Source organism: Falco biarmicus, chromosome 6 (genome assembly GCF_023638135.1).
Source record: "Falco biarmicus isolate bFalBia1 chromosome 6, bFalBia1.pri, whole genome shotgun sequence".
Lineage (NCBI taxonomy): Eukaryota > Metazoa > Chordata > Aves > Falconiformes > Falconidae > Falco > Falco biarmicus.
This window is the reverse complement of record NC_079293.1, coordinates 32,699,817-32,724,606: the sequence shown is the minus strand read 5'-3', so window position 1 is coordinate 32,724,606 and position 24,790 is coordinate 32,699,817. Positions and strand designations below refer to the sequence as shown.

The 24,790-nt window shown below is 38.1% G+C and overlaps 2 protein-coding genes across 9 annotated transcripts in view; one reads left to right on the top strand and one right to left on the bottom strand.

Annotated features, from left to right (window-relative positions):
• SMC6 (structural maintenance of chromosomes 6) overlaps positions 1–10,986 on the top strand; it is a 36,000-nt gene extending 25,014 nt beyond the window's left edge. For 3 of the 4 annotated variants that reach the window (XM_056342285.1, XM_056342287.1, XM_056342286.1), the window contains exons 20-27: positions 714–884; positions 2,591–2,728; positions 3,476–3,621; positions 4,251–4,376; positions 5,753–5,858; positions 7,191–7,343; positions 9,012–9,109; positions 10,423–10,986. In XM_056342285.1, the coding sequence (XP_056198260.1) occupies positions 714–884; positions 2,591–2,728; positions 3,476–3,621; positions 4,251–4,376; positions 5,753–5,858; positions 7,191–7,343; positions 9,012–9,109; positions 10,423–10,531 (1,047 nt within the window). In that variant the 3' untranslated portion in view covers positions 10,532–10,986. The remainder of the gene's footprint in view (positions 1–713; positions 885–2,590; positions 2,729–3,475; positions 3,622–4,250; positions 4,377–5,752; positions 5,859–7,190; positions 7,344–9,011; positions 9,110–10,422) is intronic. The other variant, XR_008822432.1, reaches the window with a different exon arrangement.
• Positions 10,987–14,251: 3,265 nt separating this feature from the next.
• Positions 14,252–24,790, bottom strand: part of VSNL1 (visinin like 1) — a 92,980-nt gene continuing 82,441 nt past the window's right edge. For all 5 annotated transcript variants that reach the window (XM_056342298.1, XM_056342295.1, XM_056342297.1 and 2 more), the window contains exons 3-4: positions 16,238–16,453; positions 14,252–15,294 (exon numbers count right to left, since the gene is read on the bottom strand). In XM_056342298.1, coding sequence (XP_056198273.1) covers positions 15,097–15,294; positions 16,238–16,453 — 414 coding nt within the window. In that variant the 3' untranslated portion in view covers positions 14,252–15,096. The remainder of the gene's footprint in view (positions 15,295–16,237; positions 16,454–24,790) is intronic.

Genomic DNA, 24,790 nt, shown 5'->3' with positions numbered 1-24,790 from the left:
TTGTACATTCACCTTATTCCTTTCTTGGATTTTTGTTGTTTTTCTGTTTTCTGTGCTTTCTGACTGCTACTATGAATTAATTGCTGTTCTTCCACTTGGTATTTGTCTTTCATTACTACCTTGATTTCACAATTGTTTGATTGTGAAGGAGAGTCTAAAGTAATGCAAAGTTGCATTTACATATTTTTCCCAGGTTTTGGAATATTTGTCATCTTGAGTCAGAATGTATGATAACTCATTAGAAATGGTATAATTTTCTAGGAAACATTGGCGATCCACTTACTCTTCCTGTATTCCTTTCTATAATGGATGTATATACTCTGCCACAGATCTGGTGGGAACTTACCTTGTTCTTTTGTTGAAAAAAAAATTACCATAGTGAAATACTAGTGTGGCTAAGTCTTCACAAAACCCTAGCCCCTTTAGTATTTTCATCACAATTCCCAAATAAAGTCCCCTTAATTTTCAGTCAGATAACTGGGAAATTCCACTTTTTATTTTGCAGTTTGATTTAGTGGTCTCCTGCAAGATCTGTCAGTCTCTTCTTCTGGGCTTTAGTGACAACTACGTTGAGCTGCTCATACTCTTTTTAGAGTTACAGAGTATTGTATGTAACGTTGCACCCTGTTAGTGGTAATAAACCAAAAAATCTTGTACAATAATTTGCAAATGTGTATCTTTTTATTATTCTTCATTTTAATATATTTTGACAGAAAGATGAAGCTAAAGAAAATAAGAGTAAGATGGAATCTGTAAAAAAAGACATGCAGCAGCAAAGCAGAAAAATGGAAGAACTGAAAAATACTCTGCAGGTAGCTGAAAAAAAACTTGAAGAAATGAGAGAAAAAATTAATCAAGTAGAAGAAATTGCTGGTCCAATTAAGGTAGCAAAATTTTTATATTGTATTTTTAATTCTTTCCCTTTGTGTGACAAGGAGGTGGTGATGTTCAAAGGAGGTGGGAGAAGAGATTGTGATGCTTCCTGATACATTTAAGATCTACCTATGAAAATGGAAATAGAGCATTCCATCTGGAGCATGTCAAGAAATAAGCTTGGCAATATTTTGACGGTGATGTCAATTATGAAGTGTAGTTGCTATAGTGTTTTGTGTTTAAAGAGTTTGTTTCCAGTTATTTTTAGTCATGGACTGAAAAGGAAGGAAAAATAGTTTGCTTGACTTTCTTTCTAGTCCATCACATTTGTTGTTTTGGCTTGTCTGTTTCTGATAAGGGTCGGCTAAGAGTGTTCGTAACTGTTCAGTTTTCAAAACAGCATTTGAAGTTCTGTCTGAAGTGGTTGTTATTCTGTAAAGTTGCGTAATCATGGAATGTACCGATACGTAATTTTAATTATTCAGGACTACAGAAGACACCTGAAAATCACAGAGAAGTAGCAAGACTTAAGATAAATAGCAGAGTGGTGACATGCAAAATTTGATACTGGCAAATGGAAAGCAGTTGCATGTTGTCAAGAATTAATGGTTTGAAAATGGAAAACAGAAATAAGAGACCAGCATGTTTACAGTATTGTAAACTTGTAGAAGGATGGAATGAGGAAAAACTTAGACCGCTGTAGGATTCTCTTCTGAGCCTCACTCAAATTGTATATTGCTATGTAGTCAGCCCAAACTAAAAAAGCAAAAGCAAACAAAAAGATGAAGGAAACAGGTACATTATATTTATGAGTTGTTTTCTGTTTCTGATGTGGAAATGCTGAAGATAATGTTCTCATTTCTTACACAGTGGTTCTTTTTAAATAGAACAGATTTATTCACAATATTAAAACATTATTGCTTGTTACTAAGAGGACCAAATGCAATAGAGGGCAACTCTTAAATGTCTGAAAGGCTTTTAGGTTAGATGTACTGCTGTGTGTTCTACAGTTGTTTAATGGACTGCTGACAGACAGCAAGTTGTGGCTTTAAGGTAGGATTAGAAAAAGGCAAGAGCATCCGTTATTATTGGTGATGGTTGTTTTTCTTGTTTCTTGTTCTGGTGTTTTGGGGTGTTTTTGTTGGTTTTGTTTAGTTTGGGGTTATTTATTTTGGCTTTTTAAGATAATCCATCTAATTGACAGGTATTAGGAAGAAATTTGTCTTCTGATTTATATCATTCTTTATACCTCTGCTTCTCTGGAAAGATATGATACCACTTCAACTGTATCAACACTTAAGTATCATAGAAGTTGCTGTAGTCTATATCATATTATAGATAATAGCAAGGCACTGAATTTTCAGGCAGAAATGCAATTCTGGCTGAGGTCACACTGGCTAGAACGTAGTGTAAAAAGTGTAGGTTTTGGAGGTTTAGGAGAAAGGATGGCTTTCTTCTGAAGGATGGGATTAAAACGTCTCCTCAAGGTACTATTCGTAAAAACTTTACAAGCATATTATGTCCTTGTCAAAATTAAGTATAGACTTTCTGGTAAGTTGCTTTTAAAGCTCCTGAACTTTAGAAATAGTCTTACTGAAAGCAAAACCAATTAGGCAGTGTTAACAACAACATAATTTTGGGTGGTAAGTCAGTAAACATTAGAGAGATGCTTAGGGATCTACCTCAAAGAGCTCACATCTCAAGTTATTTCAAACAGGATGAATTAAACCAAGCTGACTCAGAACTGGAAAACAGTAAACGCTGTTTGCAGCACTATGAAGACAAGCAGAAAGAACACCTGGTTTGCATTAAAAGACACAAAGAATTACTAGCTGCCAAAGAAAAGGAATTAGAGGTAGGTGTGGGGGTTTTTTTTCTTTTTTTTTCAGGTCACATGATCATGATCTTTCTGATACTTAATAATAAATCATTCCACTTGTACAACATACAGATCCTATTGATACTGAACTGCACCAAGTATTTGCTTAGCTATGTAAATCAAGTAAAAGTAATTTTGTATAAAGAATCAAGGACTGTTTTTGTCTGGCAGAGTACAGTTTCTGTTTTGACAGATAGGTTAGTGGTTATCCATCTAGGACTATTTCTTCTGTATTTTGCAATGAAAATATTAAATTACTTATTCAATTTAACTTAAACCACAAATTTTAAGATTAATACTGCTTTGTTTTTTTGGATACTGGGATTTTCCTTGTACAGACCTCATACCTGATCTTTTGAGGACTTACCCTAATCAAGCTTTATTAACTAACTCTAAAGTCACATCCGCTAAGACTTTTGGAAGACCGTCCTATTTAAATATGGTGAATTTGGTTCCTTATTTGTGTTAGCTAAATGACTGTGAACATAGTAAAGATCTTGGATACAATTCTTAGCACTGAAATAACTACTTGCCTATAAACATCAGTAAAATCGTTAATGATAACTAGGTTTGTTGTGATAAGTACACAAAGAACAATACCAAAATATTGTTCTTGCATGGAGACCTTGTTTTTCCATAGCACAAAATATTTGTTGTGAAGGCTAAACAGATTTTTTTTTTTTAAAAATGTAACAATTAATTGACTTTCAAACATTACTTTAGGAAAAAGTGGCACAAGCTAGGCAAATCTGTTCAGAACGCATAGAGGTCAACAGAACTGTTAAGAGTCTTGATGTGGAAATGATTCGCTTGAGAGAGAGGATAAATTTGGAAAGCGCTCGCCATGGAAACAGAGAAGAAATAATAAAGTAAGTCATCTTTAATGTCTGAAGTAGTTCAGGTAGGATGGAGAAGATAGGGTGCTTTTAGTACTTAAACCATGTATGAAGGTATGGAAACATGCCGTGCCGATTGCTCCCTCAACCAGTACTGAACAGGTTTAGGGGTCTTGAAATACCCTCTAGTGATTGTAGACAGTACCTGTACTATATATATGAAGCTACCACTAATCATGTCACCTTCTAGTGTTTAGAATATCCCAATTACAACTATGTGGTGGGAACGTAACTGTTCTTCTGTAATGAAGAACTAACGGAGAAGTTAAGCAATTACACTGCAGTCAAAGCCTCAGGTGTTTCAAGGAATTGCTCACCTTGGATATTTTTGAGCATGGGGAGCCCAGTCATTCATTCTCCTTGGTGTAAGAGTTTCCTTTCAAAAGAATTAAAAATAGAAGTAAAGTTTAATTTTTGACTACTTTTCATTTGTGAACAGTGTCTTACTTAATTCATGAAATGCTTTTAGCTTTAATGTAGATCCTCACAAGATAATTTTTATTTGAGTGTTTTGATTATCAAATCTATTTTCAGCATTTAAAACAATACCTTGATTTTAATGTAATGTGTGTTGATCCTGGACTTTCTGTTAATTAAAACAGACAGTTTCATGATGCAAAGGAAAGATACGAGGATACAAACCTTAAAGTAAAGAATTTAAAGAAATTTATTAGGCTGCTGGAAGAAATAATGACACAGAGATTCAAAATATACCGGCAATTCTTAAGGTGAGTTAATCTTACTATAATGTCAGGTTTCAGGTAAAGTAAGGTATAGATGTAGGTATGTGCCCATATTCCAGGGTAAAAATTATGGAGCAGGCTTATGGGAACGAGGTATCTCTAAGGTGTATTCACAGTAACCTTTTTAACCTGATCTTGCTCCCAGAGCCAATACAATTGTGCCTGACAGTTTAGAGGCAGCCTGGTCCAAGGGCTAGAAAAACAACATGGTCAGTGGAGGCTGTATTTTGTTTCACACCAAAGTCTTTGACTTTGCCAGCGTAATCTAAGGCAGTTCTGTTTCAGTGTGACAGTGCTGGTTTTGGTCAGTAGAATGTCAGCAACATACTAGCACTGAAATCATGTGGACTGTCACTCATTTTCATTGAGTGTGATTAGTGGTGCTGTGCTGAAAAAACTTCAAGGTCTTTATTCAGGTTCTGCAGTTTGACAGCTGCTTCCCTCATGGAGTTCCCATACTAAGAGTCCACCTCTTCTTTTTTGCTTCAGTCCCCTAGTATCCCGCACCTATTAATGAAGGTTTTTGTGGCGGTCTGCCTTCAGAAGGACTGATGGTCTTGTTTTCCGCTGCAGTCCTTTACTGTTTATCGTTCATTTCAGCAGAATTTGAGGGATATCTGTGTTGACTCTGCTTTCTGTACTTTTTGATCTGGGATTTGGAGGGGGTGCCAGTATGATCCTGACAAATAATAATGATCAGGAGAATCCCAGCCTTTGCAGGTGGAAGTATAGAAAGAGTAGTGGTTAAGATTTACCTGCAGAATCTGATGCTTCCCTTATGGTGCCTATGTCAAAGAGAATCTTGTTCTTAGTGCTAAATTTGAGTATGAATTCCATTTCGAGATGTCTTGGAACCATAGTCTGTTCTTGAAGGAATCTTGATGTATTGTGTATCGAGCAATTATATGCTCGAATTGGCGTGTGTGTGTGTGTGTGAAGGGAGAAATTAATACACTGTTTAATTCCTGGGGTCTAGCAGAGACTGTGAATTCTTTACTGTTCTTACTGTGCAGTCCTAATACTGGATAGGAAAGAAATGGAATGTGGTCATTTTCTGTTGAAGTTGTGAGGAATGGTGTAAAAGGGTTCCAGTCTGTTGAAAAAGACTTCTAGAAAGTACAAAGCCTGTACCTTGTGGATTTCTTACCTTGGTACTTTGTGTCGGTGATTATCTCCAGCATGCCAGTACAGAATGTCACCCACTTGAGAGTGTAATTGATTTTGGAAAATGTTCTTAATGGAGCAGGGCTTAATATTTAAGATTATGATGTGGAACTGTTGATAAAAATCTGCTGGCACTTCTTCATGGATTTTAAAACTCACTGACCTAATGTTTGTTTGCTTGATTTAACTGATTTAAGGCTCCTTTCTTTACGATGCAAACTCTACTTTGACCGTTTATTACGTATTCGAGCTTGCTATGGAAAAATACTCTTTGATCACAAGAATGAGACACTTTCAATAACAGTAAGTTATTTTATATTACTTCAATTACCATAATAATTAATGATTTATTTTTATTTAATACCAGCTGCTAGAACATGTATTGCAAAGGATAGAATAAATCGTTCTTCCCTCTCCAAATCTGGTATGTTAAATTGTAGGATATTGTGGGAAACAAGCAAGAGCCAAAGCCATATTGCCATCTTATATGGACAGGTTGCTAGATTATATGGAATAAATTTGGACTGTTGCCTTAGGTGGGTGATAAGAATTCACTAGCGAGTCATCCTAGTCAGACTTTCAAAATTATTCATTCCTATTTCATTGATAGGAAGTTTGCCTTTATTTGTGTGATTGTGTAATGGCTCTAGTTGTTATTTAAACAACTTCTAATGGCTGAAAGATTCGATATTATGGTTTTTTCTGTGTATCTTTTAACACTGTTCCCCAGAACTGTTGTCATGGGCTATTTACTTTTGTTTCTGTGGGAGATTTCAGGTTTAGGAATTGAGGGGGGAAAACGTGTAGTGACAATATAAATAGGTGTTGATGCAGTCCCAATTAAACAGGTGAAGGTTATGTATTTGAAGAACTTAAAATTCAGTCTGTAAAATGTCAAGTCGTTACCTGGCTTTATCAGAATACTTTTTTTTTTTTTTGTATAGCTAGTATTTCATGTTTCTCATGCAAGAGACCTACATTTAGTCAAGGAAAATAAATTGAAAAAAACCCCACCAAAACACTGTCCCCTTGCCCTCCCACCCCTCAAACCCCCCCCCCCCCCCCCAAAAGAACACACTCTAAAATAATTCTTTGTTTTCCCACTTAGCTTGTTGAAGGTAATATAATTAATAGAAGGTAATGCTTAAGCTTAAAGGGGGAATGCCACAAGGTGCCATCATAATCAATGTAACTAGAGGACTGTTTGCGATGTGTCATGTGCTCCGCAGAAACGGTTCCTCCTATAATCAATATAATCAATAAATGAATTACCTGCTTTTCTATTGTATTTAGTAACTACTGGATTTTACTGTAACTACACTGGTTGACATTTATTAAACATTGTTTAACAACTATTAAAAATAGAGAATTGAATAAAAAAACACTGGCAGGGTCATTCAGTCTATTCAATGTATTTTGCTGTGACGGAGAAAGCTGCAGTGATTGTACAAGTCATGTTATTAAATAGTTAGGAGCCATTCCATTCCAGAATGGCAGTGGCAGTGAAGTGCATAAAATTGTTCTCAGGTGATCTCTCTCTGTTCATGTGTAATTCGTTTGCCACTAAAATTATGATCCTGTTAGTAAGTCCCCTATCTTGTGTTTTAAAAATTGCTCTGTTACTTTTATTTCAAGATTCAGCCTCGAGAGGAAGACAAAGCTTCTCTTAATGATGTGAGATCCTTGTCAGGAGGTGAACGTTCCTTCTCAACAGTTTGTTTCATTCTTTCTCTGTGGTCAATTACCGAATCTCCTTTCAGATGCTTGGATGAATTTGATGTCTATATGGTATAGTTTAAATTTAAATTACATATGCTGTTCTGATTTGTGTAAGTCAAACAGTTGGGTTGTTGTTTGTATTTGGTTAGATTTTAAAACACTACAGTTAACTGTAAATAATAAATAAAAATCCCAAACCAAAACCCAAACCCAAATCCCCAAAACCAAAACTTGTTAGGGAGCTTGTTCACTTTGCTTAGTGACTGTTGAAGCATTGTTTCTGAAGTTGGTAGCCAGAGCTATGAGCATCTCTGTACTTTACATGCTTAAACCTTAGTTCAGCACAAAACCCGTAAAATATAACTTTTTATTCATTCCCCAAGCAGTTGTTACTGTGTTTGTTGCAGGTTGCCTCTGCATGTTGCTGTGACAGTTTGGGGCTTAGCATGTGCTTTTGCTTTTACAGATTTTGAGATCAGTGTGTCTCTTTTTCAGAGCAAGTACATCAATTGAGTTCACTGTTGCTGCTCAGAACTTCGTTTTATAGAGAATAATGAACAGTAAATACTAACGTCAGCTAAAACTGATAAACCTCATCTTTGTGTACAGCTTCCCTGGATAGGCAATTAACCAATTTTTTAATGTATTTTTATTTTATTTCCGCCTTAATAATATGCAGTGTGGTGTGGTTTGAGAAAATAATTAGTTCTCCGAGTTGATACTGGATTATTTCATTTTGCCTTCAGTGTCCCTCCCCTATCGGTGATTTATTTATTGGGAATCACGGACCTAAAGGCGAAAAAAGATTTTCACACTTTGTAGGTAAAGAATTTCAAAGAGGAAAGTATGCATCTAAGGTGTTCAAGCAGTCATTTTTCAGCTGACTTCTGGAGCTTAGGTCATCTTTTACAAGTTAGTTGTGAAGAAGTGTATCCATCTGTCCAGAAAAGGGTGGGTACTCGGAACCATAGGCCCTGCAGAGAACTTCCATGTCATCTATTCCATAATAGTTCCATGTGATTTGTCTTTCCGCTGCTGTGCCAGTCAGTGCAACCTTACCGTCTCCACGTTAGGGAGTTTTGATGTAATCCTGGAGACCCACCACAAGAGGGCTCCATCAGCATGTTTCCTAGGGAGATCGCTAGCCTTAAGCGTTAGTGTCTAGAAGCAGTCCTTTGTTTAACTCCTGCTAATAATAGCTTCCCATTACACATTTTTTTCGGTAAGCTTAATGCATAACGTCTTGTTCCAATCGGTAATAATAATCACAACAAAAACAAGCTACAGAATATCTTTGATTTCATGCAGCCCTTAAATCCTTTCAGGTAATTTTGAGGCAGGATTTTACAAGACGCATTATTCTGCTAAAATACAGTTCATCTCAGCATACCAATAAAGAAGTAGTACGTGTGTATCAAAGCTGATTTATGAGTAGGAGCGTGTTATTTTTCCAAGAGATGTTTTCTGTCGTCCATGTATACTAAAAAGTAGAGTTTAAGAATTTCCCAGACTATGATTTGTAGCTTTTAGAATTTTACCCTAACACTTCTCCAGCTTAGTTTTCATTAGACTTCTCTTTAGCTCAACTTTGCTGTATAGGAATTAATTCCAATAGGTTTTTCTACTAAGATATTTTCTAATGAATTTTTATTCTTAGGCATTTGTCTTAATTTGTTCAATAATAGGCCAGTGAAATACACAGTTAATATCACTACCTGATAAATCTTTTTTCTTTAGGACATGGTTAACAGAAGAATTGCAATGGATATGATTCTTAAGGTGGCTGATTCTCAGCAGCATCGACAGTTCATTTTGCTCACCCCACAAAACATGAGGTAATACTGTTGTGTTTTATTTCCTGGTACAAGAATAACCAGGAAGCTCTATTGCAAGGAGTATACCTTGAAAAAAATAAATATGAGGAGAAAGAAATTTTACTGTTTTTACAGTAGAGTATCAACAATTAAGCAGTTCATTGCTGATGGTTCTAGGAATTTAATAGGTTTTTACTCTTCCTTTGTATAATGTGTCTTAATATGGTAGTTCGGTGGGACTTGAATAACTTTATCTTAAGTAGAACAGCTTTTTGAAAAGTTTTACTGTTTAAAGTGGGCTCCTGATAACTTTTAGTACTGTATATCCCTCTTCTCCCAAAAATTTCAGAAGACACTGCATTTTTCCGTTTTTCTATTAATCCTACAATACTTTCAAGATATTTGTCATTTGAGAGTTGTTTTTTTTTCTTAAATATCATTGATCTAGAAGCTGATCGCTTATTCCTTGTTATCTTTTTTGATCTAATAACCCCAAATTTTTTAAAAACCTCCATATAAAAATCCCCAGTAAAGCCATGCCTAGCATAAGGGGACAGTCACTCTAACCTTACACAGCTGCATAACGTTACTCTTCTCTATATTAGCCAAATGTAATCAGTGCAGCATGCAGAGGGTAGTTAAGTAGTGTTGATTTAATTGTCTTCCCTTACTAAAATCTATAAAAAGTAGAATAATGGTATTCTGTTGTTGTTTAAGTGGAAATGCTTTCTGGGAAACTTCTGAAATTGTATTCAATAAACTTAAAGGAATTTTCTATATGGTTACTGTTTATTAAAAGTTTAATAATTCTTGTGCAGCTTGGTTTTATATTTTGTTACATGTTGCATGTTCAGCGAAAAATTGATTTCACAAAAGTACAGAGGCACCTTCAGAAGAAATAAGTTTAGGATAATTGGTGGAGAAGCCCATATAAATGTCTGTTTAATAACTTTGCTCATTTTTAGTATGATTATCAGTGATTATACAGGTACAAGCTGTGTGCCACTACAGGATCTGTAAGGCAAATATGAAGCATATTTGATCATTATTTCATTTGGAGTTTCTCTTAAAAGTACCTGCTCTATAATTAAAGTATTCTAATGGTTAGGAATCAAGATTGAAATCAGTCATTGTCTTTACCTCAAGCTTTTACTGAAGTCTGGCTTCAGTATCAGTTCAGTGGAGCCAGAACTTCACCCCATGTTACTGTTTTTTAAAATTGTAAAATTAAAAAAGGGGGAGTTAAAGGAAAATATGTAATGGAAAGAATCAAATGTATATATGAAATTTGTGGACAAGAAACACTGTTTAAATGATGCATACTTTATTTTTAGCTCTGTGCCGGCAAGTTCCCGTATTCGAATCCTCCAATTGCAAGACCCTGAAAGAGGCCAGAAAACATCAAATTGCCAAAATAGGAATGACAGAGAGGAAGAACAATAAGTATCTCTGTGTGTAAATATGGCATACTATTGGGGATAAATGTGTATTGGTATGTGTAAAGTTATTACTTTCTGATGCTGGATAAGAGGATTTTTTTTGTTAGAATACTCTCAGGAAAAGAGAAGGCTCCTGTATATTTCTTCTTTGAATTACTGTATGTGTACAGACCAAGAATAATCACCATTTTGATAACGGGAAAATCCTTAGTGTTCAGTTGATATTTGTAACTACCAGCTAGTAGATTTTTTTATCAGTTGTTCTGTTTTTTCTTCTGGAAAAGTTGAAATATATTTTGTATAACTAGGGAGTAATATTTTAATACAGTGAGACTGATACTTGTAGTAATGCTTTTTAGTGTCTACACACTTAAAATTAGCATTAAGTTGTTTTCTTTATAGCTCTGCTTTATTTTGTAAACATGTGCTAATAATAATAAATACATGCTGTAAAACAGGTGTGGTGTTTTTTTCCAGTGGAACCACAGCGACTGTACATGAGAAGCTATTAGTACTTATAGTGTGTACTTTCATAATCAGAGAAGTGAGAAATTTATTTGCAATATATTCTCTAGGTGGGGAAAAAAGTTATTTTATTTCTTCCTAAAGAGTTTATAGGGAGGAGTTTGAGTTTCTTTGGACCTGAGCTTGTACAACCTAGCAAATTATGGTTTTATGAACTTAGGTTCTTAATTCTAATTTACTAAGCTCTTGCTCAGTCTGAGTTTGCAGGTATAGACTAAGTGTAGGTATTTATTACATTGTAACAAACTAAAGTGACAGAAGTCCTTCCGCTATAGAGGAATGAAGTAGAATAAGAATTCTGGAAAATAATACAGTAGCTTTTCTACAGCATTGTAGGCCTGCATTTTGCTGGGTGTTCCTGTCCCCACTCCCCTTCCGTCTTCCCCTGGGACTATACTACAGCAGTTAAACTAAAATACACTTGCTTTATTGAAATAATACAAGCATTTATTGGGGATAAGAAGGAGACAGAAGAACCAGATTTTTCAAACTCCCGAATAAATTTTTTTCTCTTCCGTTCTCCTTTCTCCAGGAACTTGAAGTTGTTGGGAGCTCTTAAAAAACAATCAATTTTTAGAGTTCAGCCATTAGACATACTTTTTTTTTTTTTCATTAGGTGGATATAAAAAGCCATACAGACTATTGAGAGAACAGTTCTGCAGTTTCTGCAGTTATTTACCAAGCAGCAGTTCCTCAGTAAACTCACTGTAGTCTAAGTTTTAACTCTGCTTTGTAGCTGAATTTGGTTTTAGGTGCTGTACAGTGTTTTGTGCTTTCTGATGTCTTTCAGTTACTATGTAAGAATTTGTAGGTATTTCAAAAATATGGATGCTAGATGAGAACTGAAGGAAATACGCTGAGAAAGCTAGCTGCAGTTCTAGTGCATTCTAAATGTAGGAAATAAGTCTAGTGATTTTTTTTTTTTTTTAAAAGCTTCAGATGTTTCCTTCTGAAAGCCCAGGGTAATGGGCCAGCAGGCTCACGGCAGCCTTGAGGAGGTTTACAGGGTCGGCGTTTTTTGTTGTTGAAGTGTGTGGCAGAAGAGAGACAGTGGTCAAATTGAAGTAGGATAAACCAGGGGCAGGGATTGTTCATGATGAAGATAGGAAGAGCACGTCCATCCTTGGAGGCTTTCGGGGCCTAAATAGACTGCTGTATCTCCTTCAAGCAGGGATCTGCGCAATAGACCTCTGGAGGTCCCTACCAAACTAAACAATTGTAAAATCCTGTGATTTGATGGAATACATATTGAAGATACTTAAAATGTTAGGATTATGTGAAAATACTTGGGGGGATACACCATTCAAAGTGCACACTTGGTAAAACTTGTCTAGAACACAAGCCCAGTTTGTACGGGGATGTCCTTGATACTCTTACGCCACCATGAACCACATAGTTTGACTGGATTTTGTGATGAAATTAGAATATGTTTCAGACTTTTATAATATGAAATAATAGAATGGCATATAATTATTTATCCACCTGATTTTCTTCAGCGTCCAAAAAATAAAGCAAGAGTGCAGAGGCAGGAGAGAGGGAAGACTTTATCTTCATTAGTACTTTTATCAAGACATCTATTGAGAAAAGAGCTCAAGAAAAATTATTGCATTCCTACTAAGCCAACACTTCAGCTTTCTCCCAAGTTTTCTATAGGCTTGCTTGAAATATTGGAGCAGTTGGCATCAATTCTGGTCTTTGGTTCAAATCAATATATTGTATTTATTCTGATCTACCACTGCACTTGAAAATGCATGCTTGACTGTGTAATTATTACAAGCAACTGTTTACATGGTACAGGATTAGTTCTGAATAAGCACTTGCTTAGATGCATTTATTTTTGCACCGATTCTTGTGAGGTCTCAAAACTACCTTATTCTTGGTGCTTTAAGTACAGAGTTTACTACACCAGTTACCTAGAGAGAGAACTGCAGTGCTAATGTTACGTTTTGTGACTGTGTTTGAGTTGCTGGCTGTTTTGGATGGCAGTGTGTTGCTTAATGCTGCATTAAAGTAAATGGAGCCTGTCCAGCTATATAAATTCAAGGTGCAGGGAAATGTAGAATGAGGTACTGCTGCTCTGCTAAGTACACGTAAACCAGAGAGGCGTAAATTCCCAGGAAAGTTCAACATCCTCTCTACAACTAATAATTTAAGCCTAAGTGGAAACGATGGGCATATCATTCTCAGATGTATGTTACGTTTGCAGAGTATGTGTTTTACTTTTAAGTTACAGCCAAAGGTACAAAGTGTACCATTCTCTAATTTGCGAAGACTGTTACCTGGGTAGCCTAAGCAACTTTCTTGTATTTAAAAATAATTGAATTTTCTGCCTTTTGCTGTTTGTTTGGAATACAAAGAAACTTAAATATGAGAGGATGGCCGTGTTGTGGCAACTGATTCTGTGTTCCCCCCACCATGTTTGTTAGCAAAATGTGTAAAACTTTGTTGGGTTTTTTTACCCTCAATTTTAAGGTGAGTTTCACTTTTTAAATTTGAAAATACAGAGAATGATTTGGTTTGTGCCATGTTTTATTGTTTGACTTGTAGCTATTAAGAATACGGTCTCGTTTCTTCATAAGGTAAAGAAGAAATATCAAACATGCAATTGTACTATGTTCAATTTTTTTCTTTTAATCCTGCAAGCAACCATTTAAAGCAACTGGGAAATGTGGTGTAGCAAAGATTATTTTTTTTTGATCTGCAATCTCTGCAGTCTGCTGGTTCTCGATGCTTTCCCAGGGCTGTGCTGAACTTGCACGTGCCATAGTATAAAGATAAACTCGATTGATGCACATAGAATTGAGGAGGAAGGTGCTTCTCTTCACTATCCCTTCTCAATCATCACACGTTACGGTTAATTTCTCAGTAATGATTTTCAACATGTCTGTTTATATTAAAACCGGGGTAGCTCAAAGACTCTTACTCAAGGAGGGAAAAGCATTAGAAGACCAGGTTTAGGTCAAGCAAATAAACTGTATTTGACTATGAGCTAGCTTAAAAAGCTAAGTAAGCACAGGTCTAGTAGGATTAGCATCTTAGAGGATAAACAGCTGCTCTGTTGGTAAACACAAGAACTACAATTTTTGGTTTTATATAATATGACTTCAAGTGCGTGAGTGAGTGCAAGGAAGTTTTTTTTCATGCTTTCATAATGAAATATATATTTCCCAGTATTACAGTGATAGATAATTAAGGAAAATGAACTTTTTTTCTATTACCATGCTGAAGATATGAAATAAGAATTAGGGGAAAAGGTCAAATGTTATAAATTTATTTTGGGACATATATATTGCAACCTCTGTGGAAGCTTTTGAAAATTCAGGCAGAGATCAATACACTTCCAATAAAACCTTTAAACTTCCAATAAAACAATATTTTAAACATTATATATATATATATTTATATATGTTTTTAATTAAAGGGATCATTTTAGCAGGATTTTTTTTTTTTTTTTTTTTTAATATACTGCATTCCTCTGACATAGCTCTTTCCAGATTGAAGGGATGCAAATGAGGTAAGAATTAAGGCAAACCTAAAAGGCATGCAAATGAAGTACATTTATATCCACTGACAATACAAGCACATGTGTGGATCAGACTTAAGAGCTGAGGAACTCTTCCCCTCTGTCTGTCCAGTACTACTTTACAGCAGAATGGTGACATGATTTATAATAAACAGTTAACATTGCCATGGGAATTCAGTGTCACTAACATTACTCAGTCTAGGAGGACACAGAGCTAGCATCAGTAAAACATGAACAATAAATAATATAATTCACTGCAGCACAGGACTGCTGCACAGGCTTCAGAGGAATAGGGTTGTTATGAAATGACATTGCAAACATCACGTTGTGGCAGTTTATTTTTATAATATATACTTTTAAAATTCTTTAGCAAATGACATTCTCATGCACACAAGTGTTTCAAACACAAGAAGCAAGTCCATTTATAGGTAGTCCAAGCAAATTTTTGTGTGTGTGGAAATAGCTGCAAACTGAATGGAACATTAAACTTCTGTGCAGTCTATGACTCATTGTACACAAGCTCATTTTTGAATGTCACACTGCAGGAGTAATACAATGGATGGATCACTCTTTGCAGCTTCTTTGAATTCATCCAGTGTGATCTGGTCATCTTTGTTCTTATCCATCTTACTGAAGATCTTGTCTACCCGTTGCTCAGGCGTCAGACCATCCTCATTCATCTTCATCATTATCACAGTGCCCACCATTTTGTAGATGGCCTTTGGAAAGAAACCAAACGGAAAATTCAACAGATGAATTAATGTTTTCTTGATGTGATCAAATTCTGGAAAGATACCCAACAAAATGATGGCCAGTGTCCTTAATTTTGTGGGGTTTTTTTCTTAGAATCTGCTGTCCATATACTTAAAGAAGAATGTGTTTTACTTTCTTTAGATGCAGATTTATTTCAGGGGTTGCATTTTGCATCCCAGAATGAATTTCTTGGGCTTTCTGTTTCACAGTGCAAAACTGTTGCAATCTGTTCTCTGGGGCAACTGTTTATTTGGCTTTTAGTCATTCCATTGAAATATTTCACATAAATTCAGAATAATCACTTTTAGAAGCTGTCACCTTTTAATAGCTTTCTATGTGTACGTGTGAGCAAAATCTGGTATTAACTACTGTGGCGAGTAGCTTGCAGATGACGTGGGTGGTAAACGTTATCCTTCCCGTTATATGCTGTGGTCATCCTAAAGCCCATCTGTGAGAGCTCACTTCAAATACTGTGTTGTTATCCCTGTAAATTTCTGTAATTATCTGAAGTTAATCTCCGGTAAGGTTTCAGCTACAAACCAGTAATTTCATGGGTGTCAAGTGATGTTGAGATGGGCTTTGTAAATACTTTGCTGTGCTGTTCTCATGGTTAATCTGTTCATCAGAAAAAACCCAACCCAACCCATCAATAAAAACCAAACCTCTGGATATTTAAAAGCTTATATGCACATATGTACTTCCTGCAATTTTCAAAGATTACACTTGTTAAAACATTAGTGAGCTTGCACCACTTAGACATGAGTTAGTATAGGATGAAGGCACGTAATATATGCTTTTAATGATACACTACAACCTTCTGTGTGCTTAAAATCTAAACTATATGTGAACAAGTAATCAAATTCTATTAATGTTCAGACATGTTACTTCTGAGTGTTGCACTGATCTCACCTCTATAATTTCCAGCATTTCCACTCTTGTAATTTTACCATCACCATCCAAGTCGTACATGTTGAAGGCCCAGTTTAGCTTTTGCTCAAAACTGCCTCGTGAGGTGATGGACAGCGCGCAAATGAACTCTCTGAAGTCAATGGTCCCATCTCCATTTTTATCAAAGGTTCGGAAGGCGTGCTGGGCAAACTTTGAAGCATCTCCATAAGGAAAGAACTGCAAAATACAATAATAAATAGAACTGTGGGCAATGCAAGGGAGCAAGCTGTGTACCTGCCTCCAAAATACAGATGTGAGGCATTTATAAAAAGTTGCTGGCGGGCTTTGTGTGAAACTGAAGATCTGCAACGTAAGCTTCTGTAAGTTACAGTGTAATGATTATTACAAATTTACTTCTACAAAAATCTCTTAAGTTTACCGCAAAGTATATTATAAATATATCTAAAACTAAATTAACTAGATGAACCTTAACATGAAGTTGGGTGCAAAACAAGAGAGTTTACATAATATTCTCTGTTGTTGTCTCTCTGACAGCAATCACAGTGCACTTTAGTAGTGTTTTTTCTGCCTGGGAGAACCAGCTCTTGACATGTTGCGACGAAGTAGATGTGTGGGTTTGTTGTTATATAACTTCATTTATTAAAAAAAAAAAAATACACACACAGCATAAAAAGCCAGGAACATATGTTCTCTTCTGCCAACCAACATTAGTACAAGTACATAAGATGAGAACTGAGATGCAGTTAAACAATACTTTTCATGTTTAATATCCATTATCAGTGAACGCTGCAAGTGACTAGCTTAATGAAATGTTTTAAATGACCATAACATGGAGGTTTTCTGCTGGTATTTTTTCCTTTGGGAAATGTATAATTCAAGACAATTGAGACAGCAGCAGTTCCTTCTGTGGCCCAGACTCAGGAAAACATACCTCTTAGGAACAGGAGATTAAACTAGTGCTGAAGTCCAATTGCAGTGCAGGGACTATACACAAAAATGTATACACACACAATTTTATGGAGGTCTTCATGCTCCTAGAACACAAACGTCTTGCTCCCAATCTGACAGCTATCTCATTTTGTGCTTTTTAGCATTCCAATTCTTAGTAAGTATTGCATTTAATAATGGAAGTTTGAAGGAAAAACTTCAGTGGCAGCCAAGGAAACGGATCTGCATTTTGCAGTTTTCCATTTCCCCATCCAGAGCTTTCACTGCAGGCTGATGGTTGCTGTGGTCAGCTGTGAAAGCTCTTGAATACACTCAAATTTCATGGGGGATCTTGGGGATCTCACAGCATATACAGAAATGGGAGCTACTAATACTCTGACTAAATACAGATGTAGAACATGGCAAGCCTTTGCTGCTTTTCCTTTGAGGAGGCCAAATGACCATTTGGCTACTGTGTCTTGCCCTAAAAAATGCAAAACTGAGCAGGCAGCTGCTCACACTCTGTGGCCATGCAGGTCATGTCAGGAGCCACTCCTGCATTGCCAAAGGGGTCCTAAACTGCAAGTTTCCTTTAAACTTACTGTTTTATCTGATAGCAGCTTTTCAGACACCATTCTGGATAACCTTTCCATTGCTGAAGAGGTACGATACAATCACTTCTCTGGCTCAGTGGCATTACAGTAATTGTCAAATCTGCCTCTTCCCCTCAAAAGAGAGAGCAGGGTTAACTTTTGCCCACCTCCCTCCATTCAAAACATTGCCCTGTTGGGAATTACCCCCAAAGAGATGCAAATCACTTCATTATCCCAGAAGAGGTATCAAATATGCCCATCTCACTTCCCAAGGACCTTCTTGTGAAGCTATTTGAGCATGGTGTGGAGGCATCAACAGAGAAGGCCACTCTACCCATTGCAGCGGTATTTTGTCCATGTTAACATCCGTCGCTGTTAAAGTTGTGATTTTCTCATTTGATGTTGTATGGATCATCATCCACCCACTGCTTCCACGCCCCTTCTTCAACAGCTGAAGGATGCATTGGGTATTGTCTCCTGAAAACGTAACTTACATGCCTGTACTCAACCCAGCCCTAGTTTCTGTTTTGATAATCCAAACTGATGGAGCTGTAAATGCCTCCAGGTACTGTTGCAGCTCTTTCTGTACTTTGTTTTTTGACCTTTAAAAATTTTTGGTCTTGGGTATGGTAAGCATGATTGGGTTTGTAAACATATAAAGATACGTGGGTTCTCTGATCCAATTCAGGACTGCAGTGACTGCAGCTACCAGACCTTGCTGAATTGCTCTTCCAGTGTAAACCTCAACCTTTTGTCAAAGTAAAGACAGCTCCCTCAGCTGGATGGTTCTTTGGGCTCACACTCCTACATTCAGCTGTGTCAAAACAAAGTTACGTGAATGTTATCGAAAACCTGAATGTTATTTGCAGGTTACTGAAAATCCTGCACACTGCTTCCTCTTTTTCATGATCTACCATTCCCCCAGCTTCTGTTCCAACTGCAGATGTGAGCATAGGTGATATTTAATTTTGTATGTATAGATAGGTGATGCTTCTGCAGACCACTGGTGAGAAGTTACGCAGTGGCTCTTCTGCCCTGCAGCTCCACAGGGACTCCACTGCTTCCCCCCCGCCCCCCGCCCCCCCCCCCCCCCCCCCGCAATCTTGGGAACCTAGTAGCTGTTCAAAGCTTTTTAAATCTTTAAACCAAAATCTGTCAAAATTTTAGTCTTCCAAGTGTTTCTGTTAAGAGCTGACTATTGCTGAGGATGCTGCCTGATCAATGTTTTTGTGACTGTCACACCACAGTCTCTGTAACAGAAAAGCAAGCAGCTAGAGGGAAAGGGGATGGTCCTTTTTTCTGTCCAGAGAACCAAAATACCTTCAGGTGCTTTCTCCTATGATCCAGACTGAGGAATGGTACAAATGTACCAGCTGACCCAAAAAACCAAACTACAGTGCAGAAGCTCACCTACAAAAATGGCTAAGAAGTGGCAGACACCCCAAAATACTCAAGAGCACAAGAACAAACCCAGGGATTAGGAGGGGTCAGTGGCTGGAGATGCTGAAGACCATTTCTAAATTATTCTTGGGGAAACATGAATATATCATTCAGTCTCCCACTAAAGCAAGCTGTGACTACCTCTTTTCCAGTCATGCCATTAACCTCACATAGCAGGGAGAAAAGCATTGTTCCGATTTTTTCATCACAGACAAGGCAACAAATTTTTCTCTTCTGAGGTGAGGAAGGCAGTGGCACCGCTCAGAGCTAAGCCTTGGCATTTACAGCCTAGCAAGGTGAACAAATGGAGCTAAGGCCTCTTCCTTTTTTACCCCTTCATCTTTGCCTCCCTCTAGGGAGCAAGTGCAGTAAAAGGTCCTTTAGGGAGTGAAGGCACTCTTCTCTGGCCTGTACCTGCCGATTTGTATTATTTTTAGCTCAGAACAACTGGAAAAACATTGTCAAAGCCTGTTTAAAAACCTACCTGAAGATTTTAAAGTTGACTTGAAGACTTCCATTGGTCTGCTTTGAAATGATTCATAAATAAGAAACAGAGTGAATGCAAGCCAAAAGAATTACAGAGCAAAAGAAGCCAGCTCTGGTAAAATATTATTGGATTATTAAAACACGGTGAGACCTCAGGAAGGTACAATGGCACTGACTAACTACCTCAACCCTAGTCTGAGCCAAGTGTCAATGGGAGACAAGAGTCTCTGGAAGACAAAGATGCATTTTTGGCAGCGAGAACATGAGGAGGGCAGTTTAGTCCGCCTCATATGGCACTCTGGCGTAAGCTTGGTGAATGCCTCAGAAACAAGTAAAGAAACACAACTAGGATTTTCAGAGGCTACAGCCACTAGGCAAGTCGGTGCCTTCAGCCTCCTCTCCAAACCATCGTCTAGGTGATCGATCTATGAGAAATCTACTATGAAAGCAACTAGTTCCCTCCTGGAGCCATGGTACCATTGAAAAGTGCAGTCTACACACCAGCATTGTCTCCTGCTTTACCCCTTTAATCAAAAAATTAAGACAAACAACACCTGCCTGGGCTTTTTACAGCCTGCACAGTATCTGACCAGTTAGATCAACATGGTGATGTGTGAAGAAAATATTTTCTCTAGGGACAACTACCAGTTAGGAAAGGAAAAAGGAAGAAGAAAGAAAAATCCTACATATTCTGCTTCTAAATTTTGGAGAAGATTGTCTTGCAGATTCTTAGCTTCCAGAGTGTTTCTAGACACCTTTCTGGTATATGGGGGGCTTTCAAATGGTCCTGAAATAAGAATATCTAGCAAATAGCATCTACAAATTATACATAACTTAAGTCTTGGGGAAACTGATCAAATACCTAGAAATATTTATCTGCGCAGATGCTTTAGCATCTTTGAAGTGATGCCATTCACAGACAACTTTGTAACCAACTGTATTCAGATCATCTTTGGGAGGGAGTTACTGAAAAAGCATAAAGCATATGCTAAAGCATATGGCTAAAGGTTTAACATATGGTTAAAATATAAAGAAAAAACAAAACAAAAAGCAATATACTTTCCCAAATTCCCCTGTGATGGGAGGTCCAAAAAAGAAGGATCCATCCTTCCTTGGTAGGGTGGGGTAGAGCAAATCCATAGACTGGCCTGAGCAGTGCTTTGGTTTTCATGCTATGTTTTATCATGTTTGAGATGCATTTCTATTAAAAGGGAAATTCTGATATAAAATGGAGAAAACCAGAATTAGCATAGTGTATGGAAAGTTAAACTCACTGCCTACACATCCTCAGGTGACAACTTGGTCACTGATGTAAGGTCACAGCTTCCAGCACCAAGGTGGGAGCTGGAGCGCAGAATGGGAGGCAGGTGAGCAGGAGCAAGTACAGGGCTTCTGTATCCCAGGCTTGGAGAAGATGGAAGAAGCAGCCGCTGATTCACCCAGGAGATGAGATGCCCCATTCGGGGCTCAGCACTGCCAGATGCTGCTGAGGGCTGAAGTGGTGAAGAGGAACGAGTAGGGCACAGCCAGTGCAAGGAGCAGTGGGAGCATCATCAGGGGCTGGCACGTGGAAACAAGCCTAACTGTTGGCTCCCATGGGAAAAACCTTACACAATTGATGCTGTTACACCGTAGGAAGGAGTTTGTTACCCTTTTATAATCTACTTCCTTAGTGTTTTCTTTCGTCCTTTTAGTAAGTTTGCAAGGCAACTCAGTTCACCTTTGTAAGTGGAGAACACGAGCACTTTGCAAATCACAAAGTCTGGTTACTGGTAGAAGCTCAAAGGGGTATTTTTTATAGCAAGCCCCAAATTTGAACCCAGACACTGACAGCTGCTGGTCAAGCCCGATCTTGCAGATCCTCAGACGTGAGGTCACTGAGAGGGATGCCTGTGATGACTAGGGAGCAGGTTGCTGCTCTCTAGTTTTTCAAGAGGACAAAGCTCTGGGTTCCTGCCAGCAGTACAAATGCAGGAGTTGAGGATGTAAGAAAAAAAGAAAAGATTACTTTTTAATTCTCTACTTTAGAAAAAATAGTTGTAACTTACTGTAGTCTTGCACTTTATGAGTTAAGGCATGAGAAGGGGAAGAGATGTACCGGGCTGTGCCACTCTGGCACCAGGGTGATCTGTAGGGCTGCAGCCTGTGCCTGTCAGCACCTCTTTGCACAAAACTGAAAACTCATGTTTTCAGCATGAGCATAACCACAGCAGCACAAAGACACAGTCAGTACGTTTGTCCTTCTTCTGGAAGAGATTTGACTGCCCTGGGAACACACAGCTCAAGGGCAGGTCAGGACAGATAAAGACACATTTTCAAGACTTCCTGAGGGTATGTGGATTAAGAATGGATAAAGCACAATGTGCCCCTCTCATCCATGTTATGTCTCACCCTTATTCTTCGGAGTAATGCCAGTGAAATCGATGTGAAGTGTTGTGAGCTGCCTCTATGTCCAGTGCTGGAGCGGAGAGGGCTGGCAGAGAGCATCCTGCCAAGGATGGTGGCACTGATGAGGAGGGGACCAGTGGAACAGGGCAACACAGAGCAGGACGGGGCTGTGAGCAGGAACGCCTGTGTGTGAGAGCGCCACAGCATCACCCTGGATTGGTGCTGTGCATTGCTCTTTGGTCAATGGACAGAGGCTTCTCCAAAGAGTCATCTGAAGCAATCAAATTAGGTGTCTGGCTGTAGGTGGAGCAGAGGGATCATTAAGCTTAAATTCTGCATTTTTTTTCCAAAGTCAGTCTTCACAGTACTAACCAGGGAGACTTCTAGTTCCTGTAATCCTCAGACTAGGACTCTTCCCAGCTATCTTCCACATACTTTTGCTGAACAAGTGTTTTCAGAGCTTGCCTACAAAACAGGCTTTCCAAAATCACAGCAGTGGGATGACACAACATCTTTTTCCCTACTGAAAGGTCTCAGCTTCGAGGTGGAAACCCCACATTCACTTCCCTCCTCTATCTGAGACAAACTGAATGGGCAGCTCAGGAGATAGCCCAGCTACAGCCCAGTTCATATCAGGGAACTATGAGTTCCCAAACTGGGAGTAGCTTGTGTGAACTAATATTAAAGGGATCAGAAAGAGAGCGAACTCTTTTTTAAAAAAACAAATTAGCGGTTAAGAAACTGCTTTGGGAGACAGAAGATTTGGATTCTAGTATTTCCCCCACTAAATATATTTTAAAATCTACTTTAACTCAGGTAATTTTCACAATTCTTTCATTCACTTGCATCTTAACCACTATGATACCAAGCAGAATATATATTATTAGCAGTATGAGCCAATGTAAACAATCAATTACTTCAATGGCTTTTGAATTGGGCCTATGATGATGCTCAATCTGAAAGAATTTCCTTATCGCTTTTTAGTTCTGTCAAAGGTTTTCCTTGAGTTATTATTCATTGGAGGAGATCTTCAATGAACTGAAACACATCCAAATGTTGTTATTCAAGTCCAGGCCCCCAAGGGCCTTAGACAATCATGGCAAAACCCGCAAAGGGATACAGGCAATTAAAAGTACTAAGCAATCCACCTCCATAGTCAGGTTTTCCATCTCTGAGGTGTCCAAATGTTTTAGTTGCGGATTTCCAAAGCCTTTTGTCACACAACTCTTCTGTCTAGACTTCAGAGATCCTGTTCCCAGAGGCAATTTACACCACCTTACTGTGCTGAAGTCCTGTGGTGCCTATCCCCAACTGTCCTTTAAATGAAAAGCATTCAGATGCACTTAGGTAATCACTGAGGATTTCAGTCTCAGAGCACTCAGAGGCTGAAGTTTACTGCAGAGACCTAACAGGCAATGAATGAGCACCCAAGAATTTGGCTTCACAGAAGCAGAAGTAATTTCAGCAGCTTTGCATGCTTCTATTAACAATTTAATCAAGCATTAAGGGATTTGGGTCCCAGAGATACAGATGTTCCTGTCCTGTTCCCAGCTCTCAGCCACAGAGGAGCAGCACATCAACACAGAAAGGCACATCACATGCCCTTGAAAGGTCTAGGGCTGTCTTGTTCATATGCATGGAAAATGAAGTGAGGGTTACAACAATTTAATTCTATTACTGAAATTCCAGGGGGTGGAATCAGATGATGTTTCTGCACTGAGCTAGAGGTAGGATGCTGGAACAGATCCAGACATGTTATTCAGAACTGTGGTACAGACGGGGACCCTCTTCTCAACTTTGTCCATATCCTCTGTTCCTCCCCTCCCTGCACTATCACTCCATTATGCAGAGAAATCCTAGGAAAGGTCTAAAAGCTCCCACAACGGCTCACGCCCAGCTACAGCACTGATGCCACTAATCTCCATATGAGCTGAAGCAAATGCTGCACTAATGGGGCTGACAGAGATCCCCAATCTCTGCTCCACCAGAGGTACAGCCAGAAGAAAATGGACAGGTTGGCTGGGTCTTGTGGGTTAACACCACATGTAAACTGCCTGGAATAGCAGCAGGGTTTTGTGGAGTACATTTCAAAGCTTAGAGCCTTGCCCAACCACATCTTGCATATATTTCCAGGCTAGTTAGTTAGCTTAATTTTTTTTTCTAAGCTATTTTCACTTTGCAGATGAAGCTGGAAACAGCAAGCATAGCCCTAACAAACTCCATTAATGGCTAATGAATTGTATTTCCTCTGCCTTCCAAAATACAAATAAATGGATAAAAATGATACTACTGCGTCTGCATGTGTACCTGTTGAAAACCAAGCTCAATGTATTACTCTAAATCACAAATGTAACTGATGTAATAGCAAGATTACCAAAGCAGATGATGATATTTAGCCTGTTCATGTGTAGGACTGCAGCTTCTGCTGACAGAATAAGCAATGAAGCAACTGCACTGACGTATTTTTTTCTTTTGCATGTTAATACAGCGACACTGCTTCAGAAGTCAGATTCCTTTTGTGTTCCTCCTACAGCTGCCTTTATTGGGATCAAAACATTATCAGTTTTCCAGCTTCTCCCTCTTCTCCCAGTCAGCCTGTGAAGGGTTATTATCTCCTTCCAGCTTGTCATACGTGTACCAAAGCACTTCACATCCAAAGTATGTCAGTCCCTGCTCAGTGTCTGAGAGAAAGGCCATTTTCTGGCTCAGCTCTGGCCTT